General features: G+C 37.3%; 1 protein-coding gene across 2 annotated transcripts in view; it reads right to left on the bottom strand.

Annotated features, from left to right (window-relative positions):
• Positions 1-2,508: 2,508 nt before the first annotated feature.
• The window catches only part of LOC308341927 (tumor protein D52), a gene marked incomplete at its 5' end in the record, with an annotated part of 228,157 nt that continues 204,978 nt past the window's right edge, over positions 2,509-25,687 (bottom strand). For both annotated transcript variants that reach the window (XM_080802073.1, XM_080802071.1), the window contains one exon: positions 2,509-6,017. In XM_080802073.1, coding sequence (XP_080658199.1) covers positions 5,852-6,017 — 166 coding nt within the window. In that variant the 3' untranslated portion in view covers positions 2,509-5,851. The remainder of the gene's footprint in view (positions 6,018-25,687) is intronic.

The raw sequence follows: 25,687 nt of genomic DNA, 5'->3' as shown, positions 1-25,687 counted from the left end.
CCCTAGCAGCTGAAATCGCTCTGATTATGCAAGTCTGCAATGTTTTAAAGACTTTTCTCTGGTAAATATCGACTGTGCTATATCGCTAGAAAAATAGATTATGTTTTCCATATATCCATACAATTATTTTTAATACAAACCTAGCCTATGCTGATAAGGATCACAAGATCCTAAGCTTTTGGCAGATACCATGATTAATGAGCTTTTGCAGGGTGGGAGGCAGCACTGTGGGACGGGAGTGAGTGAGTTTTGCATGCAGGAGGGACGTAAGTAGTACGATCAAGAGAACAACTGTGATAGAGCAAGTGACTCATTTCTTCACTGCCCTGTAGTAGCCCTTGTTATAATCTCAGGATGAGTAAGGTGTGGTACCCTTGCCATTGGGGGAACTCATTTCTTTAGGTGATGTACATTGTAGATATAAGTAAATTCAGGAAAGGTTTAATCAATGAATGGTAAATCCAGATTTAAGTATTTAAAAAAAAAAAAAAACAACGCAGGGAGTTTGAAACAAATCTCCAAACTTCTGAGGCCAACATTAATGGAAAACTATGGGACTTTGAAACCACAGGCTGGTTAGACCATTGGGCTGACCCAGTATTGCATTTCTTATATTCATATCATTTGGTTTTTAAAAATAAATACACATTTGAGTATAAATTCCTAAGGGAACCATGCAGTTTACTTGAAAAGACTAACTTTTCCCCTATGTTTCTTTTAAACTAATTACAAAGAACTCAGAGATGCTCTGAGCCAAAATGTAGGAAACTCTGTGAATGAGAGTGACTTATTTTACATTCTCACACCTGCATTCTACCTGTGGAAAACGGAAAACTGGGATTTTAAACATGGGATTTTAGCCTCCAGGTAGGGAATTATAAGGCTTCTGAAATCATCCTGTGGACAGATGAAATCTTTAGAAACCAAATAGTGGCTCAGATTACTACCATTTGCTTCACAAAATTGCCTGCTTGAAAAAACAATCCAACTCTTTTACCATGCTCTATAAGTCTCAAATCATTATGGTTTGGAAACAATGCACATGAGACTGTGACAGCAATAATTACTTCGAATGAATGAATAAAAGAAAGCAAGATATTGTGTCTTTTCCAGGCAACATTTACATCCAAATCTTTCATTTTGGATGCAGTAAATACCACAGAAGCCAATAGATAAAGAGGATGTCCCAACTCTCAAAACCATACCAAAAGGAGTGGGAATTCCATTCAGGCAGGCAGCTGAGACAAGGACTGTGGGGAAATGCTGCAAGCTTATTGCTCAGAAATAAGGGTATGTCTGAATGATGGTACTGTGTAACTATCTTTTAGATATATTTAGTGATGCCCAATACGCTAGTAAATTTCCAACAGAACCACAAAATGGATGACAATTTAGGGTAATTCCATGCCTATAATTTTGTTTAAAAAAAAAAATCTGGTCCATTACTCATTTCTATCTTTGTTTAACACCTTTCCCTTTCCCATTCACCCTCTGGTGCAGGTGTTAATGAAATTTGAAATGACTAATGGACCAAAAAAAGTCCTGGGAAATCGATTAAATGGATATCATAATCAGTCTCCACATAACCTAACTTAAATGTTACTTGACAGGTGTGGAGCAAGAACTAGAAAAACCAGAGAAGACATTCCACAAAAAGCAAAAAGGAGAGTATCAAGTTTGATCCTCTGGTAAACCAGAAATTAAAGACTTACTCACATGAGGTGAATTAACATTACAATGGTTATCTCTAAATAATTCTCTAAGCCTGCCTAGGGAGGTAGGAAGGAACCTGTCATGGATGCTTAAACAGTGTGGACTGGATGACCACTTGTAAAAAGGCTGTAATGTGCAAGGAAGACTCTACAGTTTCCATGGTTCATAAGAGAGACAGACACAGAGCTCCCCTATAACAAAGAGCTTTAGCTAAATAGATAAGTCTCGCTCATCCGTATAGGACCCTAGCGTCTGTTTTGGCTTTGTTTCCACCCTCCTGCCTCAAGACCGAGATCAGCTTCTGCCTTCACCAGTGTTCCCCTTAAGCATCTCTAGATGGCTCCAAGTTAAGGTCCAGAGAAGGTGTTCTCTCTCCTCTCTGTAAGGTCGTTTGTAGGGCTGCCAATGCCATCTCCCTCCAGATGAATGACAGGGCAGGATTTATGTGCATACTGGGACAAAACACAGTAATCTTCATCTCTACTGCAGAGAGATATATAGAGACATGGGGTCATTATCTTATGTTCTCCAAACCCCATGGCCTCCCCTGTGGTATCTTGCCTCCCCATTTCACCACAAAATCTCTGTGCAGTCAGTTCATACTAGCATTAGCAAATGTCCGAGTCACCACATATTCTGCATGCCATTTCTATTGCTTTCACCTTTCTCCCTGGCATCTCTCCATCTACAGAGATTCTACACAATATGCTTTCTCCAGTATAGGCCAGGTTTAGTATTTAGAAAGAATTTCAGGGATATACAGAAAATATAGTCTACTATTTTTTTTTTAAATGTACCATGGTCCATATTTATTAGAGAAAATTCTTTTAAAGTATTACTGATCAAAGACATAAACTCTTGATTAATCACAGAGCTTTCAGTTGCTAAGGAATACATAAATGTCTACACAACCAAATCTTGCCTCAAAATCTATAAAACCTTGCCCCTTCACCCTTTATCTCTCACAGACCTTACTCCCAGAGTTGTACTTCCTACTCTTAGCATCTGTTTCCCAGAGGACCTGAGCTGACACAAACGCTGTGAGATCATTGTTCTGTTCATTTGTTGGGCATGACTAGTTGACTTATAAGAAGAATACTGACTTGATTCAAATACTTACCTTACTTTACTATTAAAGAAACAAAGATTGTTCACCGAAAACTGATTTTCTTGGCTATCTCAACCTGGGTATAATTAGGTTACTGATGTTTGGGGGCACTAATTCTCTTGGTTAAGACCCTGATGGAGGTTTTCATCAAGGCTGCAAAATGGAGGACATGTTATACAAAGAAGTGAAGCAAGAGAGATTATTACATGGAGCAGAGGAAACTAGAGATACGATAACGGGCTGCCAATCGGATTGTGGGACAAAACACAGTAACCCTTGGCATTCCTTAGCTTGTGGTAGCCTAACTACAATCTCTGCCTCAGTTGTCACACGACATTCTCCCTGTGTTTTTTTGTCTGTGTCCAAATTTGCCTCTTCATATAAAGACAACAGTCATATTACATTTAAGACCCACTTTAATCCAGCATGACCTCATCTTGATTACATCTGCAAACTATTTCAAAGAATGGTCACCTTCACAGGTTCTGAGTGGACATGAATTGGGGGGGGCACTTTTCAACCCAGTATAAATGGGAACTTCAGTGATTAAAAACTAGCTTTTAGAATGGTGTCGTAAGAGTTGAAAAGGCATTTTCACCGCTCTCTTTATCTCATAATCTACATCCAATGTTAGGAAATACCACTGTCTCTACCATCAAAATATACCCAGATTACCACTTTTCACTGCCTGCATTGCTACCATACTCACTCAAGCTGCCATCACCTCTCATCTGAATTACCTACAAGTCTCCTCATAAATCTTGCTGTTGCTGTTCATCTTCAATCTACTCAGGATTCTGCTATAATGTCAGAGTATATCCCTCTTCAACTCAGAATTCTCAAAGACCCTCCATCTCAGAGTAAAGGACAAAATCCATACCAGGACCTACAAGGCATCTCCTACTCTCAAGGTTCATCTCCTACTCCTCTCACTTTCAGCTACAATGGCTTTCTTCCTGTGTTCCTTAAGCTGGGCAGGCACAGTCCTGCCTCAGGGCCTTTGCACTAGCCATTTCCTCCATCAGAAAACTCTTTCCCAGAGACTCATGTACTAGCTCCCTCATTTCCTTCAGGTATTATTCAAAAGTGAATTCCTGGAAACTATTTATGGTGACAGATATTAACTAGACTTATTGGGGTGATCATGTCACAATATATACAAATATCAAATCATTATGCTGTGTATCTGAAACTGATACAATGTTATATATCAATTATACCTCAATTAAGAAGACAAGTTCTTAGAAGAGTTTGTTTTTTTTTTAAGATTTTATTTTATTTGAGAAAGAGCATGTGTGAGTACAGGGTGGGGAAGAGGGAGATGGAAAGAATCTCAAGCAGATTCCCAACTGACCACAGAGCCCAAGGCAGGGCTTGACTCCAGGACACAGAGACCACAACCTGAGCTGAAACCAAGAGCTGGATGCCCAACTGACTAAACCACTCAGATGCCCTAAGAACAGTTTTTCTAAATACTGTATCAGTGGAAAAATAAAAATTATTCATTATAAAAAAGCAGATTCTTCTGTGAGGATTTCCATTGACACTACACTTAAATTTCAATCTGTCACTCTGACACCTCACAACTCCATTCCCTGCTTTATTTTTTTTTGAGACATAGTTAATATGTAATATATTAGTTTTAATATATTAAACTAACACTCTAATGTGCGTAACATTAGAGATTTCCTGCAAAATGATCACTACAATAAGCCTAGTTAACATCAACACCATACACAGCTACAAAATTTTTGTCTGTGATAAAAACTTTTGAGATCTATTCTCTTAGCAACTTTCAAATACATAACATTATTAACTATGGTCACCATGCTGTATATTACATCCTGTGACTTTATTTTATAGCTGCAAGTGCGAAGTATGTACTTTTTAACTGCCTTCACTCATTCTGAGTACCCCACTCCCATCTCTGGCAATCTCTAGTCTGTTCACTGTAGCCATGAGCTCGGTTTTTTTTTGTTTTGTTTTTGTTTTTGTTTTTTCCCCTTCCAGATTCCACATATAAGTGAATAATATGCCATCTTATCTTTCTTCTTATTTCATTTAGCATAATAACTCCAATGTCCATCCATGTTGTCAAATGCCAAGATTTCCTTTTTTATGGCTGAATTTTACATATATAAACACACACACACCACATTTTCTTTGTCTATTCATCCATTGATAGACATTTACGTTGCTTCCACATCTTGACTATTGTAAATAGTTTTGCAAAGAACATGTGGGTTCAGATATCTTTTCAAGTTAGTGTTTTGTTTTCTTCAGGTAGGCACCCACAAGTGAAATTGCTGGATCATATGGTATTTCCATTTGTACATTTTTGAGGAAACTTCGTACTGTTTTCCATAGTGGCTGCAGCAACATACATTCTCACCAACTGTGCAAGAAGGTTCCCTTTTCTCCACATCCTCACCAACACTTGCTGTTTCTTATCTTCATGATAACAGCCATTTTAATAGGTGTGAGGTGATCTCAATGTGGTTTAATCTGCATTTCTCTAATGATGAGTGACGTTGAGCATCTTCTCATGGACCTGTTAGCCAACTGTATGTCTTCTTTGAAAAAATGTCCACTCAGATCCTCTGTCTTCCCTGCTTTATTTTGTCCTTGGCACATATCACTGTCTAACACACTCCATATTTTACCCATTTATTTTCTATTTCCTCCAGTCAAAGGGAAATTCCACAAAGCAAGCAATCTTGTCTAATTGGTTTATTGCTGTTTCGAATACTGCCATGCAGGTAGCAAGCACTCAAAACATATTTATTGAATGACAGAATTTCTCAGAGTAGTTATATTACCCCAATCAAAGGAAAGAGTGGGTGTAAAAGGCGGGGGGTGGGTGGGTAGGGAGAAACAGCTAAAGAAAATTCTAATGAATAAGAGCTGTAATTATAGCTTTCATTTATTGTGTCTTCTCTCAATCATTTATTCACAATTTTCTAATTGCATTCTTGATGAAAATCTGGGTTCAACAAAACAGGAGTGACTCCACTAAGCAAAGTTTGTTTCTTATTCACGATGTTCTTCTTTTGATTTTGCATCTTTACTCTCCTGGATTCCTAAGAGAATTGCATCCGCCTCGAGTATAGTTGTATCTGTGGTCGCTCCCAGGAACCTAGATGTAAGTTCAAGATCTAACAGCCGCAGCCGGACTCTGGTTCCCTTCTGGTATTTCCTAAATAGTAAGAAAAACAGTTCCATGAATTCTGCATATCACAATACCAACAACTAGTTTAAAGTAAAACTCAAATTCTATTTTTAATATGGTGGCTCAAAATAAAGATGTTAATACACCTTTTTAAAAAAAACTTTATACCAGTATTTCAGAAATAGTTGTTTTTGACAGAAAAGTGATTTAGATACATCAGAATTTTTATCTTAAGGTGACTTTTAAAGATTTTATAAGCAAAATAAAACCATAGTCCAAACCGAAAGTCAAACAAGTCAGTTCTTGAAACTGACATTTATTTTAATATGTCACCCATTTTTTAAAATCAGAGAGTGATATCAAAGGGAAAAAAAGATTTTCAGGTATATTTTTTTCTTCTAAAGAAAGAGGAATCTTCTCTTAAAGTAAAGGAAATTTTACAAAACCAAAATGGAAAAAGGTCTTATTGTGGATCTTACTATTGGGGCTTGACTGCACTGTAATTAGTGTAATGACAGCCATAACATGCATGATGGCTCACTTGGTCAATAAAATCATATTTTATAATACCAAATGAAAACTTAAACTCATTTTCCTTCTTCCTTGATCAAGTATTTTAAGAGTGTAATACCAATGTTACGAAAAGTGCAAGAAAATGAAAATATTGCTACTGACTGAAATCCAAAAATCTTTAAAGATCGAAGTATGCAGGCTTTTCACTGTGCTTCCCTTTGCACTTTGCAGATACTACATTTTTTACAAATTGGAAGGTTTGTGGCAACTCTGTGTGGAATCAGTGTTACTGCTGCCATTTTTCCAACAGCATTTGCTCACTTTGTTTTTCTTTGTCACATTTAGGTAATTTGCACAACATTTCAAACTTTGTCACTATTATTATATTTGTTACAATGATCTGTGATCAGTGATTACAACTGGTTGAAAGCTCAGATGATGGTTAGTAGTTCTTAGAAATAAAGTATTTTTTAATAAAAGTATATGCAGTTAACCTTTGTAGGGTTTGAACTCCACAGGTTGACTTATAGGTGGATTTTTTCCAATAAATACAGTACAGTACTGTAAATGTATTTTCTCTTCCTTATGACTTTCTCAATAACATTTTCCTTTCTCTTCTTTTCGTTTTTTTGAGACAGCGAAAGAGTAAGCGCGAGCAAGGGAAGGGCAGAGGGAGAGGAAAAGAAAGGATCTCTCGCTCAGAATGGAGACTGAGGTGGGGTTTGATCTCACGACCCTGAGATCATGACCTGAGCGGAAATCGACAGTGAGACACTTAATCGACTGAGCCACCCAGGTGTCCCAGTAACATTTTCTTTTCTCTAGCTTACTTTAAGAACACAGTATATATAATACACATAATATACAAAATACCATGTTAACTGACTGTATTATCAGTAAGGCTTCCAGTAAACAGTAGACTATTAGTAGTTAAGTTTCTGGGGAGTCCAAAATTATACCTGGATTTTCAACTGCATGGGGGTTAGCTCCCCTAACCAGTACATTGTTCAAGGGTGAATTGTACATTGCTTTTTTAGACACAACTTAGACACTATTATTGCAACTTAATAGGCTAATGTACAGTGTAAACATAACTTTTACATGCACTGGGAAACGAAAAAATTCATCTGGTTCATGTTATTGCAATATTTGCTTCATTGTGGTGGTCTGGAACCAAGCCTGCATTATCTCTGAGGTATGCTTGTATACTTTAAGTATTCTATGTTAATTTTAAAATTAAATAATTTTACATAAATGGAAAGTAAAGAAACAAAGTTCTCCCAAAAAGTCACTGGAAAAGGACTTCTGTAGCCCATACAATGAATAGTCTCCACACAATGTCTTACTAGGTATTCTAAAGGACTTTATAAATGGTCCATTAAGTAAACACGAAGATACTTTTTTTTGTTCTAAGTATTTATTTATTTATTTGACACACAGAGAGAGAAAGTACAAGCAGGGGGAGCAGCAGGCAGAGGGAGAAGCAGACTCCCCACTGAGCAAGGAGCCCGATGGGACTCAATCCAAGGACTGGATCATGACCTGAGCTGAAGGCAAACGCTTAACTGACTCAGCCACCCAGGTGCCCCAGGCTATTTGGTTTTTTAAAAACATATTTTTTTCTGACTATAGAAGTAAACATTCTTTTGTAAAACTGTAAAAGAGTGAACTGGTAATATGTTTTAGTCCTTCTATATGTATATTTACATGTATGTATACATGAGTGTGTATTTGACAGCACAGATCTACCTATGTGTTTAAAAAATTAAAGAGATATCCTAGAATATTAATTGAGGCATAGCTTTATATTCTTAGAAAACAGCAATTATAGAACATATTCTGTATGAATTAACCACCAGGAAAATAAGATTAGTGCATAAATAAGGTAAAGCTCAACACTATTTTCTGTATTACTTGGACTGTAACCTATGTTCTAATAGATTCTTTCATTTGTCCTCGCAGCATGACTTGTAATTCATCCAATCAGCTTTGACTCATGTTGACCCCTCCTCCCCTCCTTTCCTGCAACATCCAGTTAGCAAGTTTAGTTCATTTCTTTAACAGGTATTTCTTGAACTTAACCCTTCAAGTCTTGCCACCCCTTGGCTGAAGTTTGAGTTCTGACGTGATCTTCTCAGAGACCACGTTTCTAGCTCGCTTCTCAAGATGGGTTGCGTATCTTGGCCTAATATCCACTCCCACATACTGCTATTCCTCTGTACTTTGGCTTCTATTGCCAGGACTGCCTGACCTTATCATCTAGCCCATTGATTCTTAAATTCTAGGTAGAACTAGATGCATCAAAGGCAGCTCCCAAGAACCCTGGAATTCTCCTTGTCAGAATGAAGAATCTGTGACCAGAATTCCCTTGGAAGAAAGAGGTTTTGCGGTTATACACTTGGATGTAAATCTGAGCCCTGCGACTTACTAGTTGGGTAACCCTGGGTAAATTGCTTGCTCTGAACCACAATTTCCTCATCTACAATGACAGCGATTCCAACCATTTTGCAGGTGAAGGTTAAATGGGGTAATATGTTGAAAACACTTAGCATATGACTGCAAATGTTAGCGCCCCTCACATACTTCTATTGGTTATCTGGGTAAGTCTCTGATTTCTCATTAGTCTGTATGCTCCCTCAAGATCTGGCACTGTTTCTTATGTCTGTATCCTTCCAGTACTGATGCAGCAGGCACTCAAACGTCTGTCAATAAACTAATATGACACTTACTGATAAAAGCCACCAGGTCACAGATGATCTAGAATTTCTATTTTCTTGGCTTTAGCAGCTGTGTGGACTGGTACATTTACTTAACCTCTCTGAAATCTGCCTGGCACTGTGCCTAGCATATAACGGTTAATAAATGTTAGGTTTCTTCTTCTATGGTTCATTGTTGGCTTATTTCTTTTTACTTATTTTTTAGGAGCATTACTCATAAATAGATTATAAACTAATCATGAGGAGGCTTTTTATTAAAAAAGCTTTTTATAAAAACAGACTTTTTATAAAAACTTTTTACAAAAACAGCTGACTTTTTATAAAAACAGCTGAACAAGTCACAAACTCTAGGGACAAACAATTCTGGGCAATGTCATAGTAAAGAAGAAGTTCACAGTGGAAGTGATTCTGTGTCTGTCATATTAATGATAAAAATCTCTAATTAAAATAAAAACAGAAACACCATGAGTACCCAGTATGCCTCATAATTTATGGAAGGCAAAAGTTCTGCCCCCATTTTTAGATGTGGTAGCCTTTTTTTTTTTTTTAAGATTTATTTACTTATTTTAGAGAGAGAGAGAGAGAGAGAACGAGTGAGAAGGGGAGAGGGAGAGAGAATCTCGAGCAGAGTCCACACTGAGCAGAGCCTGACACAGGGGTCAAACTCACGACCTTGAGATCATGACCTGAGACGAAACCAAGAGTACAAAGCTTAACCGACTGTGCCACCCAGATACAGTAGCTTTTAATGATACGAAAGCTTTGCCTTAATCTCTAAAAAGTATGGAAATTCTGGGAATTACCCAGTGAGATGGAAAAAGAGATGAAAAGGAAACTGCAGGCCTTTATGTGTGTTGAAAGAAATATTGTCCAAATATACACATTGTGCACTACATAAAACAAAACAAAACAAAAACCTTTAGAAGACTCTCTTACTTCTGCTATCTAGAGTAGCGGTTTCTACTTTTATGGTACTTCATTTTTACTCTGTATTATTACAGTTATTTCCATGTGTTAACTCCTTTATCAGACTATAAGATCCTTAAGGGCAGGGATTTCCTATCTGTCCCTCATAGTACCATCCGTATACATGGCACATAATGTAGCCTTCTGAACGGTGGTTTTTGCACTTCCTGTACATCAGAAACACCTGTGGTATTGGTTAAAAATGCAAATGGAGGGAAACAACCCTGGGAGTGAGCTGGCAAATCTGAGGTGGACCTTAGGAGCTGAGTAAGCTTTTGGCAAGCTTCTCAGGTGATTCTGACTCAGGTTCCTCTGGTCACCACTTGAGAAAATTTGGCCTAGAATTATGTTTATTATATACAGTCAAGCGCAGGAGGACAGGACAGTGTACATAAACACAAAAGACCAGTAAAATGAAGTCCTGTGACAAAACTTTATGGCCACCATTAACAAGCTTCAAGAGTAACAGATGTTTTCTATAAGCGATGACAGTCTTTTAGGGTAATTTAGATAGACAGATGAAGGCAAGGAAGAAAGGGAGGGAAGAAAGGAAGAAAGAGAGGAAGGAAGGAAAGTAGGAAGGAAGGAAGGAAGGAAGGAAGGAAGGAAAAGAGGGAGGGAGGGAGGGAAAGTCAAGAATGTATAATGGAGAAAGGCACCTAAACAGAGTTCCTTGAACAAAGCCCACTGATGGCCTGCAGTGGGGCTGCCTCCCTGCGCTCAGACTGTCTGTTTTGGAAAATCTAGGACATGGAAAGGTCAGCACACTTCTCAAACAGAAACAGAGCCATACAATTAATATGAAGTTCATCCTTGTTTCAACTTTGAAACACTTTATTAAAGAAAAAAAAAAAAAAAGAAATAACTAATGTATTTCGAGAACTCCACTTCTTCCAACGTAATTTGAGGTGAACCTTCCAGTACTGTAGTCCTGGAATAAGTAACCACTAACATTATTTAGTCTTCTCATTTGGGTTTCCACTGTTCCACATAACAAGATTTAAAATGAATATGCCAGGGGCTCCTGGGTGGCTCAGTCAGTTAAGCATCTGCCTGTGCTCAGGTCATGATCCCAGGGTCCTGGGATCAAGCCTCGAGTCAGGCTCCCTGCCCAGTGGCAGCCTGCTTCTCCCTCTCCCTCTGCCCCTCCTCCCCACTTATGCTCTCTCTCATACTCTCTCAAATAAAATCTTTTTAAAAATAAACAAAAAATAAAATGAATACGCTAGTAAACTCTTTTTTCAGATTGTTTGTGCAGCTTTTAAATGGTCACTTTATTCAAAGATTTGGCCTAAGTATAAAAATCCAGAAAAGGCAATGGGGTGACTGAGAACATGGGCTCTGGAGTCAGATAACTAGACATGTGCACAGAACTAGACATGTTCACAGTAACTCTGAGCTACTTCAGCTCTGTTTCAGTGTCCTCGTTTGTAAAATTGGGACCCATGTCCCAGGCTATTGTGAGCATGAACTGAATTAACACACGCCGAGCCCTTATAAATGCTCATAACTGTTAGCTATCACCACCAGCATCACCACCATCAACACACACCCAGTAAAAACTGGTCCTCCATGTTGGAGTGATGCAGAGTACAAGAGCACTTTCAGTTCCGACTGAATCAATAGAAGATTCCCACAGAAGGGAAATTTGGAGGTGGGTTTTCTTTCCATATTTGCTTTGATTCAAATTTTACTTATTTTAATGGTGTAAGCACTCTTCTCTTAAAAAAGATGATAACAAAAATGTTCTATAAAAATGAAAACCATTTCTTTTGAAATGAATGATGAATTTCCAGTGAGGATGTGAGGCAAAACAGCTCTGAACAAAAGCAAGCAAAATTCAAAGAACTACACACTGAACAGTCCGCATTTCCCAGCACTGACCACAACCTAACTAAAAACAAGAAAACCATATATACTGTCAATCACAAAAGGGTCACAGTGATTTATCTACTCTCGTACTCTTTTCGGGAGGGGCTCAGGAAGATGGGGGGGCAGGAAAAGGTGTCTCATTTTACCTATCTGCTACCCCTCTTGCTTCATTAACTTTGGGTGGAGTTAATAAGACTTTTATGCATCTACTTCTATTTTTCGCATATGCCATTTCTTAGAAGAGGAAGATAACAATTTCTGTAGATTCATTATTTGTTCTTCCAAGAAGCAATCTTTAGCTTCATTTTAAATTCAGTAGTAGCCGTAACTGGTAACCTAATCAACTACCTCCTTCCATGATTTTTCTAAACCTGAATCTGTCTCCTCTGTCTTCTTTTTATAATGGAGCTTTATTATTCTTTTATCTAGTTCTTCCCCATTCCTTTGATTGTATCAATGGACTCTTCTAAAAATTGCACAGATACCCATGACAAAATTTTGCTACAATGTGAAAGGGGTTCATAGATTGATTACCTGAAGGCCATCCACGGACCTCTAAAATTAAGCAGCCCCAGGGATGCCTGGGTGGCTCAGCTGGTTAAGTGGCTGCCTTTGGCTTGGTTCATAATCCCAGGGTCTTGGGATCGAGTCCTGCATCAGGCTCCTTGCTCAGTGGGAAGCATGCTTCTCTCTCTGCCTCTGCCTGCCACTCTGCCTACTTGTGCTCTCTCTCTGACAAATAAATAAAATCTTTATAAAAAAATAAAATTAAGCAGCCTCACTCTACATTTTAAGTCTGTTTATCTTTCTTGAAGGATAAGAAATGGGTTCTCATTTTATTGACACATCATGGTCCTGTGATAATTACTTCTGTTTTTTGTTGTTGTTTTGTTTTTTTGATTTGTTTATTTATTTATTTATTTGACAGAGAGATAGAGCACAAGTAGGCAGAGTGACAGGGAGAGGAAGAAGCAGGCTCTCCCCTGGGCAAGGAGCCCGATGCGGGGCTCGATCCCAGGACCCTGGGATCATGACCTGAGCTGAAGGCAGCTGCTTAACCAACTGAGCCACCCAGGCGCCCCAATTACTTCTGTTTTATCTCCAAAATGCTTCTTAAGAAAACCCAGGACTAGTTACTGCATAAGCTCATGGAGCTAATGCTTAAACCCATACAAAGCCATACAGCTTTATTTTCTAATGGATATAAAAATCCATAATAAGATGGGATAAGGAAGGAGACAAACCATAAGAGACTCTTAATCTCACAAAACAAACTGAGGGTTGCTGTGGAGGGGTGGGGGGTAAGGAGAGGTGGTTGGGTTATAGACATTGGGGAGGGTATATGCTATGGTGAGTGCTATGAAATATGTAAGCCTGATGATTCACAGACCTGTACGCCTGGGGCAAATAATTCAGTATATGTTAATTTAAAAAAAGAATATTAAAAAATCCATAATAAATGTAAAGAAAAAATTTTCTTCTATTATCCTTGGTCACTTAAGTCTACCCTATTAGGAATGAGTAAGGACAGGTGTTAAAGAAGAATTAGACACACAGCAGCATTATGTCTTCAAATTAAAAATATGGAAGAAAACAGATAAATCAATAAAAAGTATCCAACAAAGAAACAGGTTTAAGATGATTATAGCATGAGGCTGGATGGACCCACTGTCTTGATATTGGGCCCACCATAAAGCACAGGTTTTCTGAAATGTGTTGGAAATGCTTAGAGGTACTTTTTGGTTGTCACAATGCTCAGGTCAACATTTAGCAGAGGGTGGGTAGAATGCAGGCATTCTGTAATATACAGAACTCTCTGCACAACAGAATTGTCCTGCATCTGTGTTAGACGTTGATGTGGGTGGAAAACCTACTTGTAATTATCTAAGCCTAGAACTACATCTGCTAAAGATACCAAGTTATTTTTTTAAAATAAAAGTTTAAGTACACACTAAATTTCCAAAAGTGTGATTGCTGAGTAAGTGAACAGAAGACTGACTTTGTTCAGAATGTTCACTGTTTCAGAAAAATCACATCACCATAAACAACACCGCCATTTCATTTTTGTGTTTTGCTACATGCGGTAAGTGTATCTTTTTTGTAGTTTAACCTTTGGCCTACTCTTTGCCTTGGTAGATCAGTCCCCTCTATGTCCGCCATCTAAAATACATGATTTAGCTCTCTGCCTGCCTCTCTGCCTGCTTGTGGTCTCTCTCTGTCAAATAAATAAATAAAATCTTAAAAAAAAAAAAAACATGATTTAGGTTCTTAACTTTCAACGAAATGGACTAGTAGAAACTCAACTAAAATATCCATAATACCAAACACCACAGCCCAACATGACTTTTTGTGATAACAGAAACACTTTAGATAAGGTTTGAGCACTTGAATTATGGCTAGTGTGAGTGAGGAACTGAACTTTTAAATTATACTTAATTAATATAAATTTAATTTAAAAAGCCACATCACAGTGCAGCTCTAGACCATTTCAAGTTGAGAAGCATATTTGTCCCACAACATATAAATACACATTGTGGCAGAAAGGCTAGTTTTGTAGGAAAGATAGCACTCTGAAATAATTTGTTGTAATAAATACCACTAATTAGATTCAGCAATAATAAAGTCAGATACATGTTTGCCATTACTAACTCCTCAAACATTTCTTTCCTTTCTGTTATCTTTTGTATTGTTCCTCAATTCTTCTATGTGTGACACTGTACTAGACCCATAAGCAACTGAACTATCTTATTAGATATTTTGAGGTTATAATTAAGTTCTCCATAAAGATAGCTTCCCTCATATCACAGGCATAAAAATAAGATATATCGAAAAAAAAATAAGACATATGGAAATAAAATCACTTGCCTAATGCCACAAAGTGGTATGAAAGGATTCACAGATTTTTTTTTCCTCTTCCTTTTCTCAAGTTCTCAATTACCTGCGACTTCTGGCAAAAACTATAAACTTAATCCCTTTAGGGGTGGTAAGAATTTACCACCACTTCATATAAGCTTATAATGTCTTCCCTTTTACATAAAACATAGGCCACAGTGTTGTCATCTAACTCATTATTTTGACTGTCCTCCCATTAGAAAAATGACTTTCAGTGGTAACAAATAACAACATAAAAAAAAAACAACAACAACTCTGTGGCTTCATGCAATTTTGTTTTTTATTTTTTTTTTAATTAGGAAAAATATCCCAGATACTAGTTTTTTCAGAAATCTTGTATTTCTGCTGTCTTGAAAGGCAAATAGGATGTCTCCAATGAGCGCATTCAAAATAAAAATAGCCTGTGTTTCTACTGCTTGGTGTGTTTCTTTCTTTTAACTTCAAGTGCTTGCCTCTGACTGATCTTTGTGAACTCCAGCCTAAATGGATTCAATCCCAGCCTTCACCATGACTGCTCTCTTCCACTGTGCACTTTCTCAGACCATATGCTGAAGTAAATGAGCCTGCATGGCTGAGCTGTTTAGGAAAAGGGCAATTAAATCTGGTTTTGCATTTCTTTATTAAGGACATGGTTTAAAGACTTTCCTTTGGAGAGGTTTTTGACATTCTTTCCACAGACATTCTTTAACATCTGTCAGTGCATGCTAGTGATGGTTCTCATAGACTTAAAATAGAGAGAATCTCTGTGACTAGTTCTTTGATATAAATATATTAATAATACAAAGCTGACAAATATAAGGCTTGGATTAAACCTTAGTATCTAAAGAGAATATTGAATATTGTGAGGAATTCTGATTTGCTAGTCAATTTAACTGGCTTGCTATAATCGTAATTCAGAGGTTCTAAAAATAGGTTTTTTTAAATCATTAGACATCTATATTTTTATTTCAATGAGTTAAAACAGTTTAGAACTTTTTCTGATTTTCATACAATTCTTCATTTAAGTTTCCAGACTTAAGAAGTAAATTTTTTCTTTTCCTTTTTGAAGAGAAATGTTAAGATATTTCAATTGGTTCAATTAACACCTACTTGATTTTTTCTAATTTATACAAATGTTCATAGTAATGTTGATCTGTATGTGAAGCCAGCAACTGGTCCGTGTGTGCGTGAGCACACGTGTGTGTGTGTGTGTGTGTGTGTGAAAGAGAGAGAGAGAGTGCACAAAAGCACACATACAAGTGAGAGAGCACATGTGGAAATGTGTGTACTTTGTTCTTCAAATGAACTTTGTGAACATCACTTTCTTCATCTTTAAAAAGCATAGTGTTAGAAAAGATCTAAGGCCTTTTGCAGTTCTACGATTTTGTTCTACTTTCATACAATGTTAAGTACTTGAAAACTGATTGAACGTAAAATGATTTTAAGTGCAAAACTGATCAAATTTATACAAAATGCAAGATTTTTAATAATTTTTACTAGCTATGTAAAATATTATTATGGCCTTAAATATTCTATGCAAACTACTTGGTGCATTCTGGATTTGTCTCACTTTTTCAAAATACCATCTGCCATGTTTCCCTGACCTATCTGGTCTATTGCTTCTTTCTGCCCAATCTGTCAGATGTCTTTCAAGATTTTCTCACCACCGTATTATCCACACTGTATAATCAAGCACAGCAGCTATGGTTAACAAAATAAAGGTAGGAAGTCTTCATAAACTTCTATAGTTCTCCAATATTTCTAGTCATTAAAATTTAAAATGCAGAACTAATCTTAAGTTCTAGTTTATTATCCCAGGTCGTTAGAAGATATAAATGGGAAACAAAATTATAACTAGAACTTCTGCTCCCTTAATTATTACCAAAAGCCTTTTGAAAAAAACTAATGAGGGACGCCTGGGTGGCTCAGTTGGTTGGATGACTGCCTTTGGCTCAGGTCATGATCCTGGAGTCCCGGGATCGAGTCCCGCATCGGGCTCCCAGCTTCACGGGGAGTCTGCTTCTCCCTCTGACCTTCTCCTCGCTCATGCTCTCTCTCATTGCCTCTCTCTCAGATAAATAAATAAAATCTTTAAAAACAACAACAACAACAAAAAAAAAAACTAATGATTATCTCTTAAAAAAAAAAAAAAACAACTAGAGAGAGAATGTGCTTATCCACTAGGCCAAAATAAATAATGCAAATCAACTGGCAACTGGAAACCTACTGGCCATTATGGCAATGAGCAATGGATATTGTTCATAATACCAACCTGCATTCCCTCAAGTTGCAATTGTCTTAAATAAGGATTTTTATTTTTTTCTGTAATTCTACTATAAATGTATGATTTTGTTTTTCCCTTTAACCAAGTTCTTTTTAACTTTTACTGTGCTAGTTAGTATTCTGCATCACCATAAACAGAAGTTTTGTCTCATTCAAGCACTGATTCATTTTATGAAATGTGAAAATGAAACATTTTAAAGTTATAATTACTTTACCTTTTAATAATGTAGAATATGCATATAATGTAATATATTACATACAGAATCAACAATGATAGTTATAAACTTTTCTCAGAGCTACAAAATAAGATGTATCAAGATTTGAGACACCTGAGATACGCTGATGACTAACACTGGGACCAAACCTGGAACTAGTATTATGACACTGAAGCAAAAAGGGGATACATTTTGGGGTATATAATTTTTAAGCAAATACATGTATGTATTGCCAGAGAAAAGTTTTGTCAGTGTAGAACAGAGGAAGGAGTATGCACTTTGTACCATTATAGAAAGATCTAGGTTTGACTCAGTGACTGAGGAATGGACTGTTCATTTATCTGTGAAAGAAGGGTAATATCTAACACCCGGCAAGGCTGATGTGAAGCTTCATGCATTATAAGGTATGGAATGTGCCTGGCACATAATACATATTCAATAAATACTAGCCGTCATGGAATTCACCACATTCATACTTATATAAAGTATAAGAGACAACTGAAAGGATAGTAACTTCAAATATGGATTTATAGAAGTCACTAGAACACTGTTCAAATGAACAAGGCTAGTAGCAATCTTCAATGTATATAAAAGAAACAAAAGGAAAATAAAACTCATCGAAGGCAGTGAGTTTGAATTTGGAGCTGAGAGAGGGGGCTCATAAAATCCAGAAATTACTTTATAATTTATGGGGACAGATTTGTTGACTCTACAGGGAGTCAGGACTAGAAGGCATAACAAAACTGCTCATGGAAGCTTTTTATACTTTTTCCCCCTTTCTTCTCTTTTCTTTTTTCTTTTCTTAAAAATACTGATGCCAAGGGTCCAACCCAGACCTACTCCATCAAAATCAATGAGGTAGAGCTGAAGATTCATGCACATTTGGGAAAAAGCTCCTCAAATGGGTCTGGTCCCCTGACTTTGTTCAAAAAGCATTGGCTAATGTGTTCATAAATTAGATTCTCTGAGTCTTTGTCTCAATCAAATTCCAAATGAATTGTTCATGGTGGTTTCTGGGCCAAGGTGAATCTTGCCCAATTTGAGCTTTAATTTCCTAACAAGTGCATGCGGTTCAGATATCACGTAGAAGGTCAAAATTAGAACTGCACTTTTAAATGTCAAATATGAGACGAACAAAGTTGTTTTGCCATTATGAATACTGAAGAGATTAACAAGAATTTTCATCTAAGCAAAGGGCTGAATCATTTTACGTTGGCTATGTAAGATTTACTGCAGTTAAGAATGTATTTTCATGACCAAAAGATTTCAAAATCACTTCCACAGTGCTTGAAAACCTAACACTAATATATACAACAAGAATAAATTTACTTCAAAAAATTACCTTATGGCAGATGTTATCTCATTACCTCAGCTCTAAAACATCTTTGATTATTTCCTCTACTGGTAGAATCTCTCTCTCCAGATTCCTAATTCTCTGCACTTTTGACTACATTAAGAAAACAGAAGACTTCTAAATTCATTGTACCAACCCATTTTCAGAGTTTCCTTTTTTCTTTTAATCTTGTTTCTATCTTTCTAAATTAATTACTTATTAAATAAGAATTATTGAATTTTCAACAAATACCTACTCAATATCTTATGAGGTAAGGGGATACCAACAAGAAAGAATCTATCCTGTCCCCTACCAATCCCACAGATTCAAAAGCAGAGCGAAGAGCCATATTGCACCTTGGTGGGACATAGAACTACTTTAGCAGGTTGGTCCTGATTTCTGTGCCCTTTCAACAAGAGATGAGACTACCAGATGCCTTTTGGAAAGGCAAAAAAAAATTTTTTAAGATTTTATTTATTTATTTGACAGAGATCACAAGCAGGCAGAAAAGCAGGCAGAGAGAGAGAGAGGGAGAAGCAGACTCCCTGCTGAGCAGAGAGCCCGACTCAGTGCTCGATACCAGGACCCTGAGATCATGACCTGAGCTGAAGGCAGAGGCTCAACCCACTCAGCCACCAAGGCACCCTTGGAAAGCCAAATTCTTAAGAGATGGTTATTGCAGTAGCTTATGTGGGCTGGCAAGGGTGAGAAAGGAAAATATTTTATAAAAGAATTGGACCCATACTTCAGATTTCATATAATTCAGAGTGTTTCAAATTCTTAAACAATCTCCAGTGTAGGCCAAGAACCAGTATCAGTGAGGAGCGAAGATGGAAGGGGGAGGAGGAGGGAGGGTAGGAGGTTCAGGGGTAGGAGACAAAACTCCTATCACAGGCCAATACTGAAGTTAGGTTGGTTTTAAAAAGACCCTTAGACTTGGAATAGAGCTTGTGACTTGACACTGACAAGCTTTGGTTGATATTTTGCCCTTTGCACCTCCAAATCTGGGCATATCTATTAAACACTCTAGTTCATGCCTTTAATTAAAAACTGGGGTCACAGAAGCTTAGAGAAGCTAGGAATCAGAAATAAAAAAAGAAATAAAAGAAATAAAAAAGAAAACTAACTAGTTTAAAGGCATTTCATGTGCCTTTAAACTTTCATGTGGTTTTAGATTAAGTTCAAGCTCAATAAAAGTCAGCAATGTGGCTTTGCAACCCCAAAAGTTAATGGAATTTTCGGCAGAATTAGTACAAATATGTATGTCACATAATAATCCCAATCTCCTTTCACTTCTCTGACTATATCTAGAGAATTGTCATCCACCTGGGTAACACAATCATAGGGTCATTGTTATTTGGGGTCTATCCTGAAGAAGATGGTAAAATAATGCTACGTAGAATGATGAATTAAGGGAAGGAAAGCATTTAGCAGGTTGAACAAGAGGATCTTATTACATGAGTGAAGAATCTGAAAGGCTTTAATATTAAAGAGGTCACAATATTTACTTCATGCATCTATTCTGTGTACCTCCAAAAAAGAGAAATAAGAAAAATGGGTAGAAATTATAGGATGGCCAACTTAGCACACTTCAGGTTACTATGAAGAAGAACTTCTAACAAAGTTGGCTGGAAAGAGAACTGGTAGTTTTGTGTATTAATGGAGGAAATCACAGGGAATTTTTTTCCTTCTGATTTAAGAAAAGAAATTGTTTCTGAGAACATTGGTTATCTAGAGTGATTTTGCTCTAAATGCTAATAGAGTAAAATACTGTCAAGTCAAAAATCTTGGAATGGAATTTTGCAAAAAAAGAAATATTACATACTTTAAGAGTCTCTGAACCAAAATAAAAGCATCTATTTATAATTACAATTATAAATAAAAGCTTTTTTGTTTGCTTTTTGCTTTTATTTGATAGGAGGCTGTGGTTATTTCTTTGGGGTTAGATAATGAAATCATTTTAAAGTTCTTACTACCCAGAAAACAACATTGAAAACAGACTAAAATTCTGAAAGAACAGTGTTAGGTTAGCATTTTGCCTAATAGAAGTATCGTTAAATAAATTATGTTTTTAAAGTAAAGCAATGCAAGATAGCATAGTGATTTAATTCTTCCCTTTACAACAAAAAGGGATTAATGGTCCTTAATAAGAAATTCTTAACTTTGACAAGCACTCAGTTCCCCTCTCAAATTCTAATTACCTGCATCCAGATTCCCTTGCCCATGGTATATGGACTTTCTAAATCAGAGCCTACAAAATGGGAGAAAAAAAATCTCAAGATCTTGGAACTTCTGAACTTGCCAAGAAAACATGAATGAGCAGCTATATTCTTCTGTTCAGAGAACAAATGTCATATCATATTAACAGCTAAAGAAAGCCATAGCTTACAGTTTTGCTGACTAGATAACTAAAACCTTGGATAACAAACTGACTGTGTTTAAGAACAATTCTTTTTCCTGATTTTCTCATTTTATGTGAACAATTCTATGATCATTATGCAATCTTGGACAAGGCTATCTTCTTTCGTGAAATGGGAATCACCATAGTACCTACCCTACTAGGATTTTTGGCAAGATTGCACAAGAGAATACCATAAAAGTTTAGTCAGGACACACCCTGATTTAACAAATAAATACTTCAGGCGTATAACTCGCTACTTTCTGTCACAATTAATGTAGGTCCAGCTGTAGGGTTTACTGCAGCTGGCAAATTGATGTGGCAGGGGGCTGACGCCTGTTGGGGATGGAGAATAGTTGACAAAAAAGTTTCCAAAGATGCCCTGTTCACAGAAATTGGATTTAACTTTTGATGGATGTCAATTAGCTAATCTACTAGATAAGCAATAGCAGCTGGACTTTGGAGCAAGTGTGTTTCTAGACCCTAGAGTCCCTCTCTGTTGAGAGCAGGACCCATGTGACTAGGCATATGCGAACAGAGTATGAGCGCTGAGGGGGATGGGCCTGGCATGACGGCTTGCTCTAGATCTGGCGCTCCAACCTGTCCATTTGTTCACTGGTTTAGTCACTCAAAAAAAAATTTCTGAAAAGCCCATCTGTGGCAGGTACTGTTCTAGGTGCTGGAGTAACCAGTGTGTAAGACCGGGTTCCAGGACCCACAGAGTTTACACTGTGGTAGAAAAGGACAATAAACCAACCAGATAGGACCAGATAGGAGTCAGTGCTGTAGAGAAAATTAAAATAAGGTGATACGATGGAGACGGATGACACTGGACTGGGTGGTGAAGGAAAGAATCTCTGAAGAAGTGACAAATTTAAGTGGATCCCTGAATGAGCAGAGTCAGCTGTGTAAAGATGGGGGCACAGCACTTCAGGCGGGGGCACAGTTAGTGCAAAGGCTTAAAGGTGAGACAAAGTTGGCATGATTGAAGAAGCAAGAGAAAACCAGTATGGCTGGGGAGCCCTGGGTGACAGGGAGACGGGTAGGAGCCAGAGGCAGAGAGGAAGGCAGCAGGCCAGACAGTGCTTCATACACCAATGTAAAAGGTTTGGGGTTGGTTGTTGTTGTTTTTTTTTTTGTTTTTTGTTTTTTTTTTTTTTTAGATGCTCATGAAAAGCGCAAGTAGAAGGCAAATGCATGATCAGGTTTCTGTTTAAGACCGCTTGGGCTGTGCTTTGGAAAATGAATTGTAGGGGACAGGGATGGAAAGACGCTGGGTGGAACTTGTCCACAGGCAAATGCACTGTGAGATCTAGGCTGTGCTGGCATACCAAACTGCAGACTTACAGCAACCAGATCTAGCTCCATGGATAATACTGCCCGTCCTGGGTTCTAAGTCATTCAGGATCAGAGGAGAGCTGAGCTGATTCTTTAATACACTGCTTGTGTTCCTCTTAGTTTCACAAACAATTTAGGCAGGTGCACAACCACCTATTTCCTATTGTAATTGGCACAGGCCCGGCTGTAAGGTTCTCTGAGGCAGGCAAACTGATCTGGCGATAGAGTTGAATCCTTACGAAGACAGACAACAGTTGACAGTTTTAGAAGATGTGCAGTGGGATCTAGGGATGCAGGACTTCTAAAATTTTCCAAAGGAGTATTACTCCTGCACTTATTTTTTATATATGTATGTATTAGTCTGCTTGGGTTGCTATAAGAAAATACTACAGGCTGGGTGTCCTAAACACCAGAAATTTATTTTCTCACAGTTCTGGAAGCTAGGAGTCCAAGATTAAGGTTCTGGCTAATTTGGCTTCTGGAAAAGATCATGCTCCCAGCTTGCAGACTGCTGTCTTCTCACTATGTCCTCACATGGCCCTTACTCAGTGCACACATAGCAAGAGAGTGATCCTGTGTCTCTTCTCCTTTTACAAGGACACCAATCCCGCTGGATTAGGATCCCACCTTAATGACCTCACTTAGAGTTTATTACCTTCTTATAGGTCCTTTTGCCAAATATAGTCACATTAAGGGTTAGGGCTTCAACATACAAACTTTGGGGGAACATAATTCAGTCCGTAACAATGCGTTATTGTCATATGAATTCCTATTTGTATGTACCACACAGATACGTGGGATATGAAGAATAAGTGTGATCTTAAGGAGTTCAGAAGTCTAGCAGGAGAGATAAACAACTATAACAAAATTTGGAATACTATTCTAGAGGTATATGTAAATGCACATAGGCCTATTAGAGAAAAAAATGTCAGGGAGCCCTAGGGAGAATAACTGGTATTTATGTTAAATTTTATAGAGTAAGTGGAAATTCACCAGTGAGGCAGACGAGAAAATCCAGACCTACCTCAAAACCCAATTTCTTTTTTCTTTTTAAAAGATTTTTATTTATTTGAGAGAGAGAGCATCAGTAGCGGGGAGGGGTAGAGGGAAAGGGAAAAGCAGACTTCCTGCTGAGCTAGGAGCCTGCTATGAGACTCAATCCCAGGACCTGGGATTATGACCTGAGCCTAAGGCAGTCGCTTAACCAACTGAGCCATGCAGGTGCCCTCAAAACCCAACTTCTATGAAAAGGCTTCCCTCTGACTACCCTAGCCTAAAGATATATACCTTTTACTAAGTTTCAAGAATAATTATCATTTATGTAGTTCATTTGGCCATTTAAGCAGTGCTCTGAGGTATGACTTCTAGTATTGAACTATTAAAATCTTTCATTATCAACAACTTTGAATGAGTACATGGCTTGTTTTCTAACTAGAATGTAGGTTTCTTCAAGGTAAGGATCATATCTGATGAATCCTTCAACAGAATAGGAGCCCAGATAATGAATGTTGCTTTGATTTGATGAGACTGAATGAAGGACACAGAAGAGACTTAAATGTGAGAATCAGGAGCTTTAAAATCAATTAGGATCGACTCCTCACAAATGAAGAGACTATTACTGGTTAATTTCTCTGGGTCTCACTTTTTTCTGGCTCTTGCAAGCACTAGGCCTCCATGAACATACTAGCTCAATCTCTTATTCAACAACCCCATCTAATTAGGGGTGATTGTAAAGGTTCCAGTCTCTATGATTTTTGATAGTATCCTTTCTTGTTTAGACTTTATCTAAGCAACTAAAAGGCCATGAAAATTCATTCAATATTATATTTAACATAAAAGCAGGAAAGGGAGGGCAACTAAAAACAATTCAAGGATCAATCCTTAAAGTTTAAATTTTAACCCTAAAATACAGTTAAAATCTTTGTTAACATCTAGTACAGCACAGCTAATTGTTCTACTTCAAGTAAACCACAGGGAAAACTAGGACAGGTAACACTGGCAGGCAAATTAAAAATTACTTACTTTTGCCTTCTAGTGATTAGATTTAAACATATGGTTTGAACATCTCACAATACAGTACTTATATATTAACAAAAAATACGCCAATGCTAATATAAAACATGTAAGTTTTGCACCGTCTATTTTGTAACAAAACCTTATACTAAACGAACAAGCAGGCTAAGAAGCAGCAACTCAATTAAAAAGATACTTTCTCCAACAATTCTGAAAGAGACTAGTTTGGTAACTGTAAAAATGAAAGAAATTAAAAAAAAATAGTTCCATTTGAAAAGTGGTTACAGTTCTAGCTTTATAGTGGCAAACTCCTTTGTTAGATCACAGTAAATAAATTGGTTGTTAAAAACTAGTGCTAGCAAAAAGTAATTCTGATGTCCAAGGACGGGACAGGCTCCATGACCACAAAACGATGCCAGCTCTACCTTTTAAATAGAGTTTGCCAAGAGGAGTGTGTTATGAGCCAGGCTTGGCTGAAACAATCCACTGCCCACAAAGCTACTTTAATGTACTGTCTCTATTGAAAATCACAGCAATCCAACAATACATGACGATACTTTCCCATCACTGCAGCAATTCCCACCACAGGCAACACTGTGTCTCCAACAAAGAAGGCTCACATTCTATGTCTGCGAAAACCCCAGTCCTGCCTACTACTGTATGGTTGCCAAGAGGAACATCTGTGTGCTCCACAGTACACAGCACTGGCTCTGTTTTCTCCTTTTTTTTTTCCTAGACAATAAACTGTGTGATTGCTTGGTAAGGAAATTGTCTTTCATTCCTTTCCTCTTCCCTTTTATTTATTTGTTTGTTTGTTTGTTTAACATGACAGTCAAACAACTACATCTGCCATCTATTATTACTTTAAGTCTACATCCTGAACACATAATAAAGTTAATTTGTTTTCTGATTTCATTTGATCTTAGACTTGTGATCATCTAAAAATTGCTGACTTTAAAGTTGAGATCCCTAATACAAAGAGGCTATTCAATTCTCAGAATATTTTAGAACTTTATTTATATTTAGAAAGCCATAAATTCAAATAAAATATGAAAGAATGGCAATATATTCTCAAGAATAAAAAAACTTGTAAACTACAGATACCCTGTAGAAAATTTACAATATAAGCTATTAGTTCCATAAGAATATTACATTTTGGTATTTTTTAACACAAAAGA

Source organism: Martes martes (assembly GCF_963455335.1).
Source record: "Martes martes genome assembly, chromosome: 4".
NCBI classification, from domain to species: domain Eukaryota; kingdom Metazoa; phylum Chordata; class Mammalia; order Carnivora; family Mustelidae; genus Martes; species Martes martes.
This window is presented reverse-complemented; position numbering and strand designations above follow the sequence as displayed.